Source organism: Anomaloglossus baeobatrachus, chromosome 3 (assembly GCF_048569485.1).
Source record: "Anomaloglossus baeobatrachus isolate aAnoBae1 chromosome 3, aAnoBae1.hap1, whole genome shotgun sequence".
In the NCBI taxonomy this organism is placed as follows: Eukaryota; Metazoa; Chordata; class Amphibia; order Anura; family Aromobatidae; genus Anomaloglossus; species Anomaloglossus baeobatrachus.
The window spans coordinates 251,155,977-251,177,402 of record NC_134355.1 but is presented as its reverse complement, the minus strand read 5'-3'; the positions used below and the strand labels follow the sequence as shown (position 1 = coordinate 251,177,402).

The following is a 21,426-nucleotide window of genomic DNA, read 5'->3' as shown; positions in this document are numbered from 1 at the left end:
TGGTGAACGGTCCCCCTGTGAACTCCTGCGGTGTGTGTATATATATATATATATATATATATATATATATAGAAGCACCTATGTGTGAAGCGATAACCCTTGTCATTTTTTACATAGAGACTATTAATCTGCCTTATGTTCTGTACTCAGAGATATAGGCCTTGAATCAATGTATTTTTGCTAGAAACATGGAATAAAACACTGGTCACAATTTTTTGGCACAACTTGGTTACCCAACATGATGCATCTTTTGCCATTTTTATGTCAGATTCACAAAGATATGGAGGGACAGGAGCAGAAAAGGGAGTGTGACCCCACAACTTATCTAATTCACGATGAGCTGCAGTGTACATTAAGTCAGAAATCTTAGATTGGAGAAAGATTTGTAGCCAGTTGCACGCCACATTCGGATGTGCCGCACTCATTAGGAGGTGTGCGCCAATAATCATGAGCCCTCTCATCAAGATTGGTGTGAACAATGCCGGTCTTGATGAATCGGGGCGTTAGTGACCAGCATGTACGGTTTTAGGATTGTCTCCGTAGAGCATAACTTGTGCATTGTAATATATTAGATATCTCGCTTACTCATTCTTACGCTGTTATTTTAATGGAGCATGTATAATCTTTGGCTGCGTATGTCAAGGAAAAAAATCAGGGAGACAAGCATCCAACAACATTATCTCTCCAACACTCAGAGGTGCCATCAAATATATGCCATCTCATGCATGTGGCCATGTATTTAGATATCACTATGGGCTACATCCACTTTATTATTTACACAAAGTTTTTCTAGCTATCCCTCAGTACATGGTCTTTTTTATGTGAGTTGGTGTTTTTCTTTGCTGTTTTTTTTAGGATAGTCATTGTCTACCTCTGTGAATAATGTTTCTTTATGTAGTAGGGAAGACATTTTGAACTATTATGTTTGACCTTTTTACCTGCTGATTTTGTGTATAGTAATAGCATGTATATTCACAGATAGTTCCCAGTATTTTTCAGTCCCTTTTAGAATAGTGTATAACATGCACTCATGTAACATACTGAAAGCAGATAAAGAAGTGGGGAGAGATTAGGAAGGGGTTTTTTGTGAACAATGAGCCATATGGTTCACATACATTAGCGCATCCTCCAGAGGGATTGAGAAATGACTTTGATGAAGTCTACACATAATGGCGTCTCCACCAGCAATGTATTCAAAGTGGTTTCTGTGCCTCCAAACCAAATGTCCTAAACAAACAACTTCTTAGAAACTTGTGATATACACAGACCTCATTTTGTGAGCATGAATCACTGTGGTGTAACATCAAATACTTCAGTATTTTATTTTCCTGGTGTCCATTGCTGCATATGTTTTGTCTTTATGACATTCATTCTCTGATTAATTGTATTCTTCTTTATCTCCATCTTTCTCTTGCTATCTGCTCCCTTCTTTTCTATGCTTCCTAATTCACAGAGGACCTGCAGCTTCGGTGGATTTGACCTAAACAATCGCTCACTACATGTTGGAAATAGTGGAGACCCTCTGGTGAGTTCACTGTACTTAACTTATCAGACATTGGTTTGCCTATATGTATTGTATACAGGAGATGCAAAGCATTAGGGTCCCGTCACATGTAGCGATTCACCAACGATCCCACCAGCGATCCGACCTGGCAGGGATCGTTGGTGCGTCGCTAGATGGTCGCTGGTGAGCTGTCAATCAGGCAAGATCTCACCAGTGACCAGCCACCAGCGACTCGTGTAACGATGATGTGCTTGGTAACCAGGGTAAATATCGGGTAACTAAGCGAAGCGCTTTGCTTAGTTACTCGATATTTACCCTGGTTACTAACACACCGCTTACAGGCGGCCAGCGCTGGCTCCCTGTATACATAGCTAGGGTACACATCGGGTTACTAAGCAAAGCGCTTTGCTTAGTTACCCGATATTTACCCTGGCTACGTGTGCAGGGAGCCAGCACTGGTCCCCTGTAAGCAGTGTATGCTGGTAACAAGGATAAATATCGGGTAACCAAGCAAAGCGCTTTGCTTAGTTACCTGAGATTTCCCCTAGTTACCAACGTACGCAGCTTACACAAGTCGGTGCTCATTGATCTCCCGCCGTCAAACACGCCGATGTCTGCTGCACAGCGGGAGAACAACGAGCAAAAAAAGGTCCTGATCATTTTGTAACGATCAGCGACCTCACAGCAGGGGCCTGCTCGCTGCTACGTGTCACACACAGCGACATCGCTGGCACGTCACAAAACCTGTGACGTTTCAGCGATCTCGCTAGCGACACCACTATGTGTGACGGGGGCTTTAGATACTTATGTTATCTCCAGGACTATTTTCAGCTACTTGACCACAATGGTCTTTATGTATTAAAACTCTTCCAACAACAGTCAGCAACCAATAAGATTGCAAATGATCGCTAAATTTCTCTGATAATCTCTGATTGGCTGCAATTTTGACACAGTCTCGGAACAGTGTTTATGCACAAATACCAACATTAGTTATGATTAAAGGGGTTGTCACAAGACTTTTATTACAGACTCACTAGCCATGCCAGAAAAGTCACATTGCTAGCGGTCTGGCAGCTAGGACTCTATAAGCATTTCACACTGCCATCTCTTAGCTGAAGTTCTGTATTTGATTAAAGGTCTAACCCAGTGCAGAAAACGTTTTTTTTTTAGAACTGCCAACAAGTCTTATTTGGATGTAAGTGGATAAATATTGTACATTTAGTCACCAATCCGATTAAATTGGCTACTGGAAATTGTAACCAATTTTTTTTGTGGTGAAAAATGAAAGTACGTTATTACTGCTAGATGGTAGGAGTGGAGTTATCCAAAGCCAAAAAGCAAATCTACTAATAAACAGGCTAATTCTCAAATATAGCTCTGTGACAGTTTGGGTAGTAATGTAGAACAGGAATTCCCAGAAGTCTATCCAGTACCAGCAGAAGAGTTGCTGTCATACTTGTTAGTTACAATGCATTACTATCCAAATCCCTCACTATTGTTAAAAAGAGCTGTTCAGGTAAATGATACATGCTAAGGAACTAATATAGGAGAAACTTTACTTTAAAGGGTTACTGCCGTCTGCAAGATCCTATCCCAATATGTAGTAGATGTAATAATATTAACAAGTACCTCCAGTTAGAAATGTAGTATAGTTCTCCTAATCTAACCTTGTCTCTTACCTCATGTGCAGGGCATTGCAGCTTGGGTATCCTTGGTTACGTCGACGCATATAGTGAGTTAGTTGCTCGTAGTTGTAACCATGTATACCTAGGCTGCAATGCCCTAGACATGAGATAAGAGACATGGGTGTATCAGGAGAGCTGTACTACATTTCTAATTGGAGGTATTTGTTAATATTATCATTACACCTACTGCATATTGGGATAGGATCTTGGAGATGGGAATAACTCTTTAACCTTTGTCCGGCTGAATAGGTACAATTGTAACTATTCCGTTTTAAAATTGCAATACATTTTTTTTCCAAAAGCCGTAGAGGGCTGAAATTTCGTGACATCTCAGCAGTTTTGGTCCAGAATATATTGGCCAAATTTCAATAAAATATCTCCATCCCCTTCCAAGATAAGGGGTCGCTGTTAACGTCGTAAAATTATGCAGCCTGACAAAGGTTAAGGCATGGGTTATCTGCTGACAAGTGTTGCATGACAATCAAATCTCAGTATCGCTTTGCGACATCACAGTTAATGAATTCCTATGGTGTCACACAAATGTTTTTAGTCGTGTGACTTGTCTGAGAGTTAGGGGTACTTTGCATGCTGCGACATCGCTAGCCGATGCTTGCGATGCCGAGCGCGATAGTACCCGCCCCCGTCGCACATGCGATATCTTGTGATAGCTGCCGTAGCAAACATTTTCGCTATGGCAGCTTCACACGCATTCACCTGCCCTGCGACGTCGCTCTGGCCGGCGACCCGTCTCCTTCCTAAGGGGGCGGGTCGTGCGGCGTCACAGCGACGTCACGCGGCAGGCAGCCAATAGAAGCGGAGGGGCGGAGAAACTTAAACATCCCGCCCACCTCCTTCCTTCCGCATAGCCGGTGGAGGCAGGTAAGGAGATGTTCCTCGCTCCTGCGGCTTCATACACAGCGATGTGTGCTGCCGCAGGAACGAGGAACAACATCGTATCTCCTATTGGTGCGACATTATGAAAATGTCCGACGCTACACAGATCACCGATTTACGACCCTTTTTCGATCGTTTATCGGCGCCTCTAGACTTTACACGTTGCGACGTCGTTATCAGCGCTGGATGTGCGTCACTTTCGATTTGACCCCGACGATATCGCAGTAGCGATGTCGCAACGTGCAAAGTACCCCTTACTGTCGCCCAACATGTCAGTGTGCAACCTCGGCCTTAGGGTATGTTCACAAATGTTAAAAAATTCCAAGTTTTAGGCAGAAACAGCTTTTGAATACTCCTTTTCTGCAGAGGTTTTTGAGGAGTTTTCCTTTTCCTAAAGCTGTTTTGAAGAGTTCTTTGCAGCATTTTGGTGACAGTGCCTTGTAGAGATATTTCCTTCAGTAATTACTTCAAAGAAATAACCTTCACTTTCCTCCCAGCTGGTGTTTTTCAAGACTTCTTCAAGGATAAAAAAAAAAGCTTAAAAAAAAAGTCAGCAAATAAACAGCAAAGTATTTTTGAAGAGATTTTTGACACTTTCTGTATAAAAAAAACTTGTGAAAGAAACTTAGTGTGAACCTGGAAACCTAGCCTTAGGGTTTGATCACAGTTCATCTTTTTTTACCAATTTATTTTTCTGTGAAAAATGCTGCAAAAAAACTCTAACGTTAAGAATTGACATAAATCAGAAGATCCCTGGGCATTTCTTCTTCTTTTTTTTTTTTAAAGCATTTCCAACCTACAAAAAAAGTTAGTGGGATTTTTCATTGCTCAATGGAGATCAAAACTGGAAAAGGCTGGAAAAACACCAAGAATAAAAACACTAGAGGAAAAAAAACTCAATAAAGACTCAAAAGGAACAAAATTAAAAGACACTTCAGGTTTACAAAACTCCAGAGAAAATGAGTTTCCTGAAGCGTTTTCTGCTTAAAAATTGCTGGTTTTAGATAAAAAAAGGAAACTGTCACTTATTTCAAGATCGTGTAGGCAACCGCTCCAAATTAAGGGAACCTGTCACGTCCCATATGCGTTCTGACCTACAAGCAGGAGCATGTGTGGCCTAATAACCCCTTTCTACACATCCCTGTGTTGTAATAGTGTGTTATGAATGTACAAAAAACCTTTTATTGCTTACATGTTCCCTATGTAAATACGATAGGCTCTAGTCCCCTGGGCATCGCATCGCCTTGTGGGCGTTTGCATACTTTCCGTGGTATCCCATCCCTGTGGGCGTGATGCCATGGATTTACATGAGCGGTGTCAGTCAGCTCCTTCAGATCCCGCTTGTGCGCGCTTACCATTCCTGCAGCCTTGTTATCTGGCTGTTTACTTGCCAGCTTCAGATGCGCTCTGCACATGGTCAGTCTTCTGATCATGCGCAGTGTGTGCATGTAGCCGACAAGCAAGCACCCGGATAAGAAAGCTGCGGGAATGGTAAGCGTGCACAAGCAGGATCTGAAGGAGCGGACTGTGACGCCGCTCATGTAAATCCATGGTATCACCGCTACAGGGCAAAGCGACACCCAGGGGACTAGAGCCTATCATAATTACATAAAGAACATGTAAGCAATAAAAGGGGGGTTTTTTACATTCATAATACACATTATTACAGCACAGGGATGTGTAGGAAGGGGTTATTAGGCCACACATGCTCCTGCTTGTAGGTCAGAACGCATATGGGATGTGAAAGGTTCCCTTTAAGTGTTGTCCAATTAAAAAGTTGCAAAAACAGTTGAGAAAAGAAAATCTTCAAAAACTAATCAAAACCTCTTCAGGAACAGAGAAACGTCTGTAAAATCTTCCTAAAACAGGCGAGTTTCCTAAAGCAGTTTCTGCTTGAAAAACTCCTCAAAAATCTCTGTGCACACATAGCTAGAAGGGCCTTTCCACCCTAGTAGACAACTCTTTAAAACGCTGTACCCTTCTGTGTCAATAAGGGTTCACAAGGATGGCTCTCTCCATTGATTTCTATGGAAGTTCTGAAAATAGCCAACTAAGCGTGCTGGAATATTTTTGGCAATCCCATAAAAACGAATTGAGAAAACTGCATACCTTTTAATTCACATTGGCACATAAGGTCTGTGTTTTTGAAATAGATGTAGGTGACGGTATCTTAACCATCATCTCTTTGAAATGTAGAGCATATCCTGTGGATATGACATACGGAACATACAGGTGCATCTCAATAAATTAGAATATTCTCAAAGTTAATTTTTCATTAATTCACTACAAAATTGAAACGCATATATTATATACTGTAGATCACTCTGTAATGACTCTATTTCATGCTTCCCTCTGCCGACAAGCTCTGTGGAGATGGAAATTTAATTTTCCAGCAGGACTTGGCACCTGTCCACACTGCCAAAAGTACCAATACCTAATTTTATAACCACAGTATCATTGTGCTTGATTGGCCATCAATTTTCCTGACCTAAACCCCATGGAATATCTATCGGATGTTGTCTCGAGGAAGATGAGACACCAGACCCAACAATGCATATGAGCTGAAGGCTGCTATCAAAGCAACCTGGGCTTCCATAATACCTCAGCAGTGCCACAGGCGGCCACATTGATGCAGTAATTCATGCAAAAGGAGCCCCGACCAAGTATTGAGTGCATTTACTGTACATACGTTTCAGTAGGCCAATATTTCTGAGTTTAAAATCATTTTTCTTCAACGTTCCTATGGGAGACCCAGACCATGGGTGTATAGCTTCTGCCTCCGGAGGACACACAAAGTACTACACTAAAAAGTGTAGCTCCTCCCTCCGAGCATATACACCCCCTGGATAACCAAATATAGCCAGTTCAATGCTTTGTGTTCAGGAGGCACACATCCACACATGCGTTCTCATCTGATTTTTGATTTTTGGAAAGAGTTTGAAGAAAAGCGGGTCCAAGCCTGGACCCCCAGCATGTCCCTTCTCACCCCACTGTGTCGGCGGTGTTGTTAAGGTTGATTTCAGGGCTGGAGCCTTACATGCCGCGCTCCTTCACCATCCCTCGGGCTCTGGCTTGAAGTGGGAGCCAGCACGGTTCTCACTGCCTTGCAGGAGACCGGTCTCCATCCGCAGCCCTTTCAGGATCCTGCCGGACGGAGCACTCATCCCTCAGGGACCTGGCCCTGCGTCTCACAAGCTAAGTATTTGAGACGTTATTGTTGGGGGGTCCCTTGCACTTTATTGTTGGGGAGAGTGTTTTATTTAACTTTTGTGACATTTCCGGCCGGTTCTCTGGTTTTCACCTGAGAACCGCGCCGAGGGTGCCTGCGCGCCGGCCGCATTGTAAAATTTAGGCCCCGGCTTCGCCTGAGGCCTAGTTTCGTTTTCACTGCCCCTGCATGTCAGTCATGCAGAGGGACAGTGCGGCTCCGCCCACCGGCCGTTCGGGACAGGGGAGGACACTCCTCTCTGAGGAGATGTTTCCCTCCCCTGTATATCTCCTTGGCCCTCCGGATCCCGCTCTTTGACTAGGCCCCGCCCCCTCTCCTCGCTCCGGCGCCATTTTATCAGCGTTCTCACACCGATCGGCGCTGGCTGCAGCATATCTGCATAATCTGTCTGGGGGTCCGGGCTGTGGGATCCGGAGGGCACACAAACGGCCTGGTAAGCCACAACCTCCGATTGTGGACCACCTTATACACTCTCTGGGGGTCATTCTGGCTCAGAGCCCCCACCTCAGCAGCATGTCTCACACTAGGAGCAAGGCTGCAAGGCTGTACTCAATATGCACTGCATGTAAGCTCGTACTGCCTGAACCAAGCACATATCCACATTGTGATGCCTGCTCTAACATGGTGGTGCCTCAGCCTGGAGTCTCCCCAGTGGTCCCTCCGGCTGCTCCGGCCCCGGTGGCTGAACCCCCGGCTTGGGTAGAATTGTTCTCTAAGTCTATCTCCCAGTCCTTTGCCGAGTCCATGGGAGAGTTGTCCCGGACTCTGCTGAGCATGCATCAGCCCCCTTCTCAGGGCGCCTCTGCTGCTACGGCTCGCTCTGCATAGCTCAGAGGATTCTTCATCTGCTCCCAGACCCCGTCCTCCTAAAAGGAGACGCAGGGTCCCCTCTCCTTCCTCGTCCCGCGGCTCTGATTCACGAGCTGACTCGCAGGACGAGGAGGATGTATTTACTGGGGGCTCGGACGCTACCTCCATGTGCCCCATTGATCTGACCGAGGGTGACGCAGATGTTAGTGATTTGATTGCGTCCATTAATTCTGTACTGGACCTCAATCCGCCAGTATCAGAGGAGCAACTCTCTCTGGCAGAAAAGCACCAGTTTACCTTGCCTAAGAGAACAAGGAGTGTGTTCTTTAACCACTCCAGTTTTCAGGCCACTGTGACCAAGCCCAGAGCCTGTCCTGACAAACGCTTCCCAAAGCGTGGTTCTGATGACCGTTTTCCTTTTCCACCAGAGGTAGTCAAGGAGTGGGCTCACTCACCAAAGGTAGACTCTCAGCCCGGACAGTTGTATCAGTGGCTGATGGCACCTCACTTAAGGATCCCACTGACCGCCAGGTTGACCTTCTGGCCAAATCTGTATATGAGGCGGCAGGGGCCTCGTTCTCCCCATCTTTTGCAGCAGTGTGGGCTCTCAAGGCCATCTCTGCTTCTCTGGAGGAGATGCATTCCCTCACCAGGGAATCTATGCCCGAAATGGTTGCCTTAACTTCCCAGGCTTCAGCCTTTTCATTCTACGCCATGTCTGCCATGCTGGAGGCTTCTCACCGCACTGCGGTGGCTTCGGCTAATTCCCTCGCTATCCGCAGGATCTTGTGGCTTCGAGAGTGGAAGGCAGACGCTTCTTCAAAGAAGTACCTAGCTGGGCTCCCATTTGCTGGGTCCAGGCTGTTCGGTGAACAACTGGATGAAATTATTAAGGAAGCTACTGGCGGGAAGAGTACTTCCTTGCCACAGACTAAAACCAGGAAACCTGTCCAGGGCAGGAACCAGTCGAGGTTTCGTTCCTTTCGTTCCTCTAACTGGTCGTCCTCTAAGCCCTCGGCCTCGTCCACTAACTCAGCCAAGGACCAGAAGCCCAACTGGCGCAAGAAGCCGCGTCCACAGAAGTCCGCAGGAGCTGCTGCCACCAAGGCAGCCTCCTCTTGACTATCTGGCCGAGCCAGCAACGTCCTTGGTTGGTGGCAGGCTCTCCCACTTTGGCGACGTGTGGTTTCAACACGTCTCCGATCAGTGGGTGCGGGATATCATCTCCCACGGCTACAGGATAGAATTCTCTTCCAGCCCGCCAAACAGATTTTTTCTGTCAACTCCCCCCTGCTCCAAGGCCGCCGCCTTCTCTCAGGCTGTGGCATCCTTGCAGGCCAACGGAGTAATTGTACCGGTTCCCGCCCGGGAACGGTTCAGAGGTTTCTACTCAAATCTCTTCCTAGTACCCAAAAAGGACGGTTCCTTCCGGCCCATCCTGGATCTCAAGCTTCTCAACAAGCATGTTCAGGTGCGGCATTTTCGCATGGAGTCTCTGCGATCAGTCATTGCCTCAATGACCCAAGGAGATTTCTTGGCATCCATCGACATCAGAGATGCCTATCTGCATGTGCCAATTGCAGTTTCACACCAGCGTTGGCTACGTTTTGCAATCGGAGAGGAACATTTCCAATTCGTGGCTCTCCCCTTCGGGTTAGCCACGGCCCCTCGAGTATTCACCAAGGTCATGGCAGCAGTGGTTGCGGTTCTCCACCTCCAGGGATTGGCAGTGATTCCTTACCTGGACGACCTTCTAGTCGAGGCTTCATCCAGTGCAGACTGTCAGCGGAGTGTCTCGCTCACTCTCGCCACTCTTGTTCAATTCGGGTGGCTTGTCAATCTGCCCAAGTCCACTCTGAATCCGACCCAGAAACTCACGTACCTAGGGATGCAATTCGAGACTCTGCCGGCACTTGTCAAGCTGCCCTTAGTCAAACAGCAGTCCCTCCATCTGGCGGTGCGCTCTCTGCTGAGGCCCCGCCGTCATTCCATCAGGCACCTAATGCAGGTGCTGGGTCAGATGGTGGCGTCAATGGAAGCGGTTCCCTTTGCCCAGTTCCATCTGCGTCCTCTGCAGCTGGACATTCTCTCCCACGATCCTCAGGCCTTTGCAGCGGACGCGCTGGTTCAAGATTGGTCCCAGTTTCGTCTGTCTTACGTGTTTCCCCCTCTAGCTCTCTTGCCCAGAGTCCTGCGCAAGATCAGAATGGAGGGCCGTCGGGTCATCCTCATTGCTCCAGACTGGTCCAGGCGAGCTTGGTACCCAGACCTGCTCCATCTGTCCGTAGAGGTGCCGTGGCATCTCCCGGACCGCCCAGACCTTCTCTCACAAGGTCCGTTTTTCCGCCAGAATTCTGCGGCTCTCAGATTGACGGCGTGGCTCTTGAGTCCTGGATCTTGACGACTTCTGGCATTCCTCCTGAAGTCATCTCCACTATGACTCGGGCTCGGAAGTCTTCCTCGGCCAAAATTTATCACAGGACTTGGAGAATTTTCCTGTCCTGGTGTCGTTCTTCCGGCCATGCCCCTTGGCCTTTTTCCTTGCCGACCATCCTGTCCTTTCTACAGTCCGGTCTGCAGCTAGGACTATCCCTCAATTCCCTCAAGGGACAGGTCTCGGCTCTGTCAGTGTTGTTCCAGCGGCGTATCGCCCGGCTGGCTCAGGTGCGCACCTTTATGCAGGGCGCATCTCACATCATTCCGCCTTACCGGCGGCCTTTGGATCCCTGGGACCTTAATCTGGTCCTCACGGCCTTGCAGAAACCCCCCTTTGAGCCTCTTAGGGAGGTTTCTTTGTTTCGTCTTTCACAGAAAGTCGTCTTTCTAGTGGCCATAACTTCCCTCAGGAGAGTCTCTGATTTAGCTGCGCTCTCTTCGGAGTCACCTTTTTTGGTTTTTCATCAAGACAAGGTGGTTCTCCGTACGACTCCGGACTTTCTCCGTAAGGTGGTATCTCCTTTCCACCTTAACTAGGACATTTCATTGCCTTCCTTTTGTCCGGCTCCTGTTCATCGCTTTGAAAAAGCGTTGCATACTTTAGATCTGGTGCGGGCGCTCCGGATCTATGTGTCACGCACCGCTGTTCTTAGGCGGTGCACCTCTCTTTTTGTGCTGACCACAGGTCGGCGTAAGGGCCTCTCGGCTTCTAAACCGACCCTGGCTCGTTGGATTAGGTCGGCCATTTCTGATGCCGACCAGTGTACTCAAGTGCCTCCCCCGCCGGGGATCAAGGCACACTCGACCAGAGCTGTCGGTGCCTCTTGGGCTTTCAGGCACCAGGCTACGGCTCAGCAGGTCTGTCAGGCTGCCACTTGGTCTAGTCTGCACACCTTTTCGAAGCACTACCAAGTGCATGCTCATGCTTCGGCAGATGCGAGCTTGGGCAGACGCATCCTTCAGGCGGCTGTCGCCCATTTGTGAAGTTAGGTTTCACCTACTTCTCAGTTTTCTGTTTATTTCCCACCCATGGACTGCTTTGAGACGTCCCATGGTCTGGGTCTCCCATAGGAACGATGAAGAAAAAGAGAATTTTGTTTACTTACCGTAAATTCTTTTTCTTATAGTTCCGTAATGGGAGACCCAGCACCCTCCCTGTTGGCAGTTTCTTGTTCCGCGTGTTATCACCGGCTGTTGTTGTAGACAGAGGCTCCGGTTGTTCCGGTTTTTGCTCTATCTCTACTTGTGGGTGGCTATTCTCCTTCAGCTTTTGCACTAAACTGGCTATATTTGGTTATCCAGGGGGTGTATATGCTCGGAGGGAGGAGCTACACTTTTTAGTGTAGTACTTTGTGTGTCCTCCGGAGGCAGAAGCTATACACCCATGGTCTGGGTCTCCCATTACGGAATTATAAGAAAAAGAATTTACGGTAAGTAAACAAAATTCTCTTTTTTCAGTTGGTCTTATATAATATTGTAATTTTCTGAGATAATGACTTTTGGGTTTTCATTGGCTATAAGCCATAATCATCAACAGTAACAGAAATAAACACTTGAATTGGATCACTCTGTGTGTAATGACTATATAATATATGTTTCCCTTTTTGTATTGGATTACTGAAATTAACTTTTTGATATTCTAATATATTGAGATGCACTTGTATCTGAGGTAGCAATACCCTTTTAGGTGGTTAACCTGATATCTATTGTCACACGCTTCTTCCCTCATAGACGTTTGTGAGGAACGAGCTCTTTTAGTAAAGTTAGTCCAAAGCTGTTTTAGTATTAGCACCTAACAAATCAAATTTAAAACTACCATTTTTTAGTCTCCCGAAGATTTTTTTTTTTTTTTTACCAAGATGTTCAATGCCTACCTGCATATAAATTATTTCAAAGATTGTTTCTAGCAATCATTTCATCATACATGTGGTTTCACAATGTTAGCAGTTTTAGGCTCTTACCCATCTTATACATGCAACTGTTCTAGAAGCGAAGTTTGACATTATTTACTCTTCCAGGAGAACGATGGGGAGTTTATATACAAAGAAGTCATCAAATCCCCCACCACGCCAAGGATCTCACTTGGTAAAAAAGTCAAGTCTGTCAAGGAAACCATGAGGAAAAGGATGTCCAAGAAATACACAAGTTCTGTGTCAGAGCAGGTCAGTAGGAAATTTACATTCCTTTCCTGCAAATTGTTTATTGACGTTAAGCTGCTTCAGAAAACAGAAAGAATGCGTCCGGTTCTGGATCCCAGCTGTGTTATGGAACGCAGGCTTCCACGTATGTATGGCTCAGGGACTGATGCATAACCTCCAGCCACAAAGACCAATACTAACAAGTTCTGGCAAAATCTTTAACTGGGTTTAGTCTAACATTGGTGAACCTGCAATGGAGGGATCTTTGCTTGGCATCCAGGGAGCAAATGCTGTATACATCTGAGCTGACCAGGACATTTGGGTTATATAGCAAAGCAGATTTCTGCTTCAGGTGAAAGAAGCCTGGACTCCAGCCAAGGCTACTGTGTAACCGGACCATCAAAATGGCTTCCCCTCCAGGACTAAGTGGTCCTGAAACTAGATTACACACAAACGCATATTTGTTGACTAGAAGAAATTACACTTTTAAGGGAAGGTGTTGCGATTTTTTAATTTTTGTATTAATAGTTATTTTGGAATCAATTTTTAATACAAAATAAAATTTGTTTATTTAGTTTTTATTTAATTCTACTTTTACTGAAACACTGGATACTGCCATCTTGGAGTAACGACAGTTACTCACCTCAAAAACGGCTGCTCTCTGTGCATTTGGTCTGATAGTTAACGTCCGACCTTACACTTAACAATGAGAGCTCCCTGCTGTGAGCTTGACATGCCCCCTGCGCTGTCCAGATCACAACAGAAGGAGGAGATCTCCGCCATCTTTGTGGAGACACTGCGTATGCTGTGCGCTGCACTTTCACAGTCACCTGCTCGGGTTGGGGTGAGTACCAGTGCCGGGCAGCAGTGACTGCACCCTAACTGATCCAGGTGTGCTGCTTTCCTCCCCCAAATCCTCACCTCTTCGTCCCCCCCACCACTCCTAACGCTCGCGTGTGCTTGCCTCCACTCCTCACTGCTCTGTGCTGTGATCACTGACTGGAGGAACAGATACCAGGCTGATGGGAGAGGCTGCGGGGCAGAGGTCTGAGTTGAGTGCATGCGGCTGGGGGTGGTGATCGCGTCATGATATCTGTAGTGCAGTGCCAGTCTCCGGCTGCAGATCACCCCTCCTCGTCGCATGTCACCTCGGACCTCTGATTCTGGCCGGTAGCATCTCTTGTCAGCCTGGTGTCTCGGGAGTTTTTTCTCTCAGTGCACTGGGCACAGTATATGAGGGCACAGGGATATGAGGGTAGAGTGTATTAGGCACGATATACAGTAGGGCACAGGAATATGGGTCACAGTATATCAAGGCAAAGGAATATGGGGGCAGAGTATATGGGGCATGGTATACAGTGGGGCACAGGAATATGGGTGAAGAGTATATGGGGCATGGTATACAGTGAAGCACAGTATACAGTGGAGCACTATGCAAGCCGTCCTCGGTGGGTGATACTTTAGACATTAGGATCACTTTGCAACACTGTGATCCTAAACTTCATTTTCTCTTAACCTTTTGGGAACACCCAGATTGGAAGGGGAGCTGTGACATCACACACAGGAGAGAAAATTACACCCACTTTTACTGCAGTTGTAATGTGAGCTAATTGTACAGCAGGATTTCATCAGCTGCTCCCCCTAGTATTTAAGAGTGGAAAATATCAAACTTTTAAAAAAAAAATTATATTTTGCTGAATTAAAAACAAATATTTAAACATAACATTAAAACATTAATACTTTACAGTTTTTCCAGTTATTGTTTTGTTTTGTTTTTGTTTTGTTTTTTTTGCTGACACCTTCCCTTTAATGCATATTTGCATTACGATCCTATTAGGCCAAAATGTTTATCTAGAGGCCACCAAACTGATGTCCCCAAGGGGTTTTAGAGAATTACCCATGAATAATCACTGAAAACATCTGGCTGGTTGTGCAAGTGGCTCCATAAAGAGGCCCTGCTGCTTTTAGTACAATGAATTATATTTTACTAGTGCTTTTACCTTAGGCTGCAGGCTTTATTTTACTGTAAGGCTATGTGCACACGCTGCGTTTTTATGACGCTGCGTTTTTGTGCGTTTTTGGCCGCTAAAAACGCACAAAAACGCACCCGCGGCAAAAAAACGAGGCAAAAAACGCACGCGTTTTTACCGCGATTTGGTGCGTTTTTGGCTGCGTTTTGCTGCGTTTTCGATCTCTGCGTTTTTCTGCGTTTTTCCAATGCATTGCATGGGGGGAAAACGCAGAAAAACGCAGGAAATAATTGACATGTACATTTTTTTTAAGCTAAAAAACGCAGCTTAAAAAAAAAGTTGTGTGCGGACAGCAAAAATGAAAACTCATAGACTTTGCTGGGGAAGCAAAGTCATGCAGTTTTGAGGCCAAAAACACACCCGAAAAACTCCGCGAAAAACTCACTGTGTGCACATAGCCTAAGGGTAGGTTCACACAGATTTGATGCAGAACACTTCTGTTGCAAATGTAAAGTAAACGGCATGGAATTTGCAGCGAGAAGTCTGCAACAAATTGTGTAAATTTGAAGCAGCACATTAAATCCCTATGGGGGAAATGGAGTACATTTGCAACTCATTTTGGGATTGTTAAAAAAAATTCTCAAATGATGAATCGGGCAAAAGTATCAAAGAACCCTAAACCGCACCCATAGTGGCACACTAAAAAAAACCCCAGAGGAACATGTATAAAATTATTATTTATTATTATAGCGCCATCAATTCCATGGCGCTTTACATGTGAAAGGGGTATATATAATAGGGACAAGTACAATATTCATAAACAATAAAAGACACAGACTGGTACAGGAGGACAGAGGTCCCTGCCCGCAAGGGCTCACAGTCTACAAGATATGTAGACTTCAAAGAAGGCACAAATGAAAGGGTGAACCTAGGGCAAAAGGGAAAAAAAATACCATAATGAATCGGGCCCTTAATATTCTTTTTGGGGGGATTTACAGGTCCATTGGTAATCTGTAGCAACATTGAAAACAATTGGGGTATTTTCACATTATGATTTCCCCATTGGACTTAATGGGACAAATTTGCAACAAGTGTTGCGGGCGGAGGGGACGCACTCGCCACGCTCGGGTCCGGGGCTTCTGCTGCTCGGTGGCTCGAGCGGTGGGCCGGACCCGGGGACTCGAGCAGCGCTCCTCACCCGTGAGTGAAAAGGGATGGTTTGTTTGGGGAGAGAGTTCGTGACGCCACCCACGGGACGTGGTGATGATGGCACCACCGCTGCTGGTGACAGTGATCCCGGGAGAGATGTTAGGGAGCAGCGAGGATGTTGTCCCCTCCGTGGGTAGGGGGTTGGTGATCCCGGGGCCCGGTGGTGTAACGGGGAGGCTGGATGGCTGGGGTGCAGGGTTTGCAGGGACAGCGCGGCGCGGTGCCGGATGGCACTGTTGTACTCACTCAGACACAGATGTACAGAGTCTCTGGTAAACCAAATGGCTGGATGGACGGGTCCCGCAGCCGGCTGCAGTGTTGTTGTGCTCTCCCCGGACGGCTGATGGTGGCTGTCTTTCCCTGCACCTTTTAGAATGTTCTGACTCCTGTGGTTGCCCACCGGTAGTCCGCTCCCCGGCGTATAGGTGCCGTAGGAGCCCGTTTTGCCCGCAGGCGCTGGCCCTTGGATCTCTAGCCTATGGCGCTGGCTGTATATCCTCACGGTGTGGACTGTTGCCTTCTGTCGGGTCTTGGTTGTTGGGAAACCCTTGTGGTTCCTGTCACACTCGGATTTGACTATTGTCGGCGGCTCCAAGCCTGGTCGGGATCCGATGGCCCTGCCTGTGTGCTAAGCTTCACTCTGCTCCCCGGTTCGATACCGGCGGGCCACCACCCGACCCTGGTCCTACGGTTCTGCAGAGGTCCACTACCTCCTGCAGACGGCCACCACCGTCTGCCAACCTTGCTGTCAGTGCCTGGGCTCCGACCCAGACACTTGCAGTTTCTACTCCTCACACTTTCACCTCCAAACTAGACTGACTGCTTTTCCCGCCTCCAGGCCTGTGAACTCCTCGGTGGGTGGGGCCAACTGCCTGGCTCCGCCCCACCTGGTGTGGACATCAGACCCTGGAGGGAGGCAACAAGGGTTTTTGGTGGACTGTTGTAACTGTCTTGGGTGGGTGGTGTGTATGTTATGTCTGTGACTACCTGGCTAGTCCAGGGCGTCACACAAGCAAGCAACCATTTTACAATCTAAGTTGATTTGGATCAATTTCTGACCATATTAAGTGTCCCTTTAGTCAAAAGCTGGATATTGACAAAAAGGGACACTTAATATGGTGGTCTCCTAAAAAGAGCCACTCCTCGGCTAGGTCCTTCCCGGAGGGATGTTTAGCTATTTTCCACGTCGAGACTCCTAACAGAGGCTCCACGGACCCTTTTGATTTGTATCTGTAAATCCAGGCAGAAATCCATATTTCCGGTACATGTGAACATAGCCCAAGAGAGGGCAGTGTAGCAGAAGAGTTATTGCATTTCTGGCATAAACTCTTATAACAAAAATGTGTTTCTGTCACTCATAGAAACTAATTGATCATTTCTTTTATGCTCAAACCTGCTGTACACAGATAATTGTACAAAAATGAGGATCCTGCTATTTTTGCAGCAAACCGTATACAATTCACATTTTTTTTTAACTATAATCATGAATAAATGCACATTTGAATGATGTTATGTTTCTGCAGATTAATGTAAAAGCGGTAGCATTTGCATACGGAATAATAGATGCTTTATAATCCTTTTCTGCAGCACATATTCTAGATCACGTGTAAGGAAAGTTATCTACATTAGGTCTTGGCACAATACACTCTACACTGCTGCCCTCTAGCTGTGCATAGCTGTATTACAGACAGGCCCATATGCAAGAACACTTGGTTAAAAAGTAATGTGTATTATATTATTTACACTTTGGCCCTTGGGGTCAAAATTGTGTCAGCAGAGAATAGCCATATTTATTTTCCAAAGTGAACCTAAGTCATTGACTAAAACCATATGTAGTGGATATAAAAAGTCTACACAACTTTGTTAAAATGCTAGGTAGGTTTGTGTCATGTTAAGAAAAACAAAAAATTATTCCAAGAAGAATAATTTCAGAATAATTTCCATTTATATCGGACATAATCTGTTCAATTCAATTGAGAATCAAACTGAAAACTTTTTGGATGGAAAAAGATAAAAGAACTGTTGCGTAATTATCAACACCCTTAAATTACTACCTTTACGTTTGTCAGCATTCAGTGTCTTTGAATAGGCATCAGCATGACACATCTAGAATTGGCAATCTTTGCCCACTGTTCCTTGCAGGGTGACTCAATCTGTCAGATTGTGAGGGCATCTCCTGTGTACAGCGCCCTCTTCAGGTCACCCACAGATTTTTAATTGGGTTCAGATCTAGGCTCTGTGTGGCAATCCCAAAACATTTATCTTCTTCCTGTAAAGCCATTCTTTTGTTGATTTGGAAGTATGCTTAGGGTCATTGTCATGCTGAAAGGTGAAATTCATCTTCGTTTTTTTTGACAGAGGCCTGAAGGTCTTGATGCAAAATTGAGTGATAATTGGAACTGTTAGTAATTCCCTCCACTTTGATTAAAGTCCAGTTTCTGCTGCCAAAAAACAACCCCAAATTAGGCTATGTGCGCACGGTGCGTTTTTCGCTACATTTTTGTGCGTTTTTTGGGTACGTTTTTGGTCTTAAAACTGCATGACTTTGCTTCCCCAGCAATCTTGAGTTTTCATTTTTACTGTGTCCGCACAGTGCAGTTTTGTTTTAGGTGCGTTTTTGTGGTGACCACAAAGATGCAACACGTCAATTCTTTCTGCGTTTTTGCCAGCGTTTTTCACCCATGCAATGCATTGGGGGGAAAACGCAGCAAAAATGCGATAAAACGCATGCTTTTTTTATGCGTTTTCTTTACTGCGGGTGCATTTTTGTACGGTTTTTTTAGTGGCCAAAAACGCATCTTTGTGGTCACAAAAGGCAACGTGCGCACATAGCCTTATAGTGCAGCCTCCACTATTCTTCACTGTGAGCATGGTGTTTTTTTTGGTTATGCACAGTATTGCCTTAGCTCCAATCGTTCCTTCTGTAATTATGGCCAAAAAATTCAACTTTGGTTTCATCAGATCATTTTTGTTTTGTTTTGTTTTTTCTTAATTTCTCCCTAAAAATTATTTCAGTTTTTCTCTCAATAGACTTGAGCAGATTACGGTGATATTAAAGGTGGAAAAAGTTCTGAAATGATTCTTCTTGGTATTATTTTTTATATGACACATACCTGACACTTTACTGGGTGTGTAGGATTTTGATATTTACTGTACAGATATAAGATAAGATAATAATCAAAATTTCCGTACAAAAAATTCACCATTAAATTTCAATAAATATCAAAAATACCTTCAGATAAAAATCCGTGAGGATTAAATAAACGAAATGATGGTGCAAATAGCGTTAAAATTATTATTTTTATTCAATAATTAAAATAAATATTCTTTACAAATCCATATAAATATAAGGCAGGAAAAATGTCCCATAAATTATAGCAGCTGTTTTACTAGGAGAATAAAGTGCATAGTGCCAAGATCACTTTATTTAACTAAATATCCATCCCTAATATATGACAAAGTGCACAGTGCAAGATTATGTCAAAATCATAAGTCATGTATGAGAAAGATTGTGGTATAAAGATCCTATATGGTAAAATATTATTAGCGTTTATTTAATTTGCAAGGAGAATTATACCTTAAGTGGTCTGTGAAAGCTCCAAAGTACACCGCAAAGCCCCGACATGTGTTTCAGCGATCCTTTCCTCAGGGGGTGCTGATATAATAAGTAGTCCTAACTAGTGATGAGTGAGCACTACCATGCTTGGGTACTTGGTACTCGTAACCAGCAGTTGGATGCTCGGATGGGCGCAACTTGAGTATGTGAATATAACTGAAGTGAAAGGGGAGCTCTAGCATTTTTCTGGGAAATCTTTCGAGTGCATGGTAGTGCTCACATATCATTAGTCCTAACACATCTTAGTATGAAGTCCAACTTATCAATAGGAAAGTGAGTTGCAGAAGAGAGACAAAGAATATGTGGAATGTGATATAAGAAAGTCCCAAATGGTTTAAGCTTTTTCTTTTTTCTTCTTCACTGTGCAGAAAAAAAAGTTAGAATTTTTATTGCATCTTGTAGCCAATATCGTGGCAAATCATTGGTTTACATAAAACGATAGTCTAGTCATGTCTGTTGTTAAACATTTGAACAAAATAGAATCCCTTTGAAATATCATTGGCATCATTTATTCATGATGGGAGACAAATGAGCCGCCTGCTACACTGAGCTGACAGTGCTTTACTCACTAATCCAGCAGATATGTCATCTTGACACATAGATTGAATGCACGGCACTGATGCCAGTTGTAGGCATATTTATGCCAAGCAGTTTCTGCTATATTTAAGGGTGTCTTTTAAAGCTAGTATAAATGTGCACTCCTTAGTAAAATGTCAGCTTCTGTATGTATTACAGCTGGGTTTTTACCAGTTAACCCATTGTGCAGGAATACTTGTCAATAATGTAGTACGTAGAGAGACACCACAACCTTGGTGCTATAAATGGAAATGCCCTCATACTAGAGAAGATGTGGTTCTTGTGAGCTGTAACTTTAATGTATAGTAGTCTGTGGTGCTTCATATAACGACACCCCCACTTCTTAGAATATCCTCATGAGTGGCAGGTAAAGGATAAAGTTGAGATTTTATTGCTTTTTTTTTATCACCACTCAAGCACCATTTCTTCTACTAGAATATTGTATATTGTACTGGATGAAGAAGAGCAGCTTTTGATATGTGGTCAGTAAAAAATGAAATGCTTAAGCCATTAACAGTAAGTGACGTGCTGCAATTGTTCTGTACTGTTACAACATATAAAGGATTTATATTGACGCCACACATCAACAGACATAGCAGTAAGTGCTAGAAAGCCTTGCCAGCCCTGGTGCCCCATGGTCATCTGACACATACAACAGACAAAGGGGTTATTGTGGTTCAGAGATCACGTTGTGCTTCTATTCCAGCTACGGTAGACATTAAATGCAAGTGTTGCTGGTCTTGCAGAATGCAAATTATAGGTTTCACTGACTGCTTTTATGACTAGTTGTAAGTTCTGTGTACTTGGCCTGTCTGAACTTTTAGCGTCATTGGAAAGACAAGTTGCTGCTTCTATACACAGTAATTTTCCTTAGTTACTTGCAGTTTTCTGAGATTCCGACTTTCTATTGGTTGACAGGTTATTGCCATGTTGTGATTTGTTCAGTATATGTTCATTTGGATAGGTCAGGGTCTTGAACACTTAAAGGCAACCTGTCACCTACAAAAACACTATTTACCTGACGATAGTGATAATTTGCAGGTAAGCAGCATTTAAATCATGTTAGGCTGCTTTACTGGAAGCTCAGCAACAGGGAGAAAATTAAGTTATACTCTCCCTGCAGCCATTCACATCCAGTCATTGAGGCAGTGTATAGCAGACTTTCACTCCCAGTGCAAGGGAGTGATTACATTGTCCTCAGTCTGTAGTAATGATGCCTACACCATCCCAATGACTGAAAGCGAGCGGCTGCTGGGAGAATATAACTTAATTTTTCCCTGTTGCTGCTGTGCAAGAATACCGGGTACACAGATTTTATACACTACCTGTAGACTACCACAATATTTACAGGTAAATAGT

At 44.8% G+C, this 21,426-nt stretch overlaps 1 protein-coding gene across 3 annotated transcripts in view; it reads left to right on the top strand.

Moving 5' to 3' along the window:
• SASH1 (SAM and SH3 domain containing 1) overlaps positions 1 to 21,426 on the top strand; it is a 243,539-nt gene that overhangs the window by 184,289 nt on the left and 37,824 nt on the right. For all 3 annotated transcript variants that reach the window (XM_075339794.1, XM_075339793.1, XM_075339795.1), the window contains 2 exons: positions 1,454 to 1,525; positions 12,577 to 12,720. In XM_075339794.1, coding sequence (XP_075195909.1) covers positions 1,454 to 1,525; positions 12,577 to 12,720 — 216 coding nt within the window. The remainder of the gene's footprint in view (positions 1 to 1,453; positions 1,526 to 12,576; positions 12,721 to 21,426) is intronic.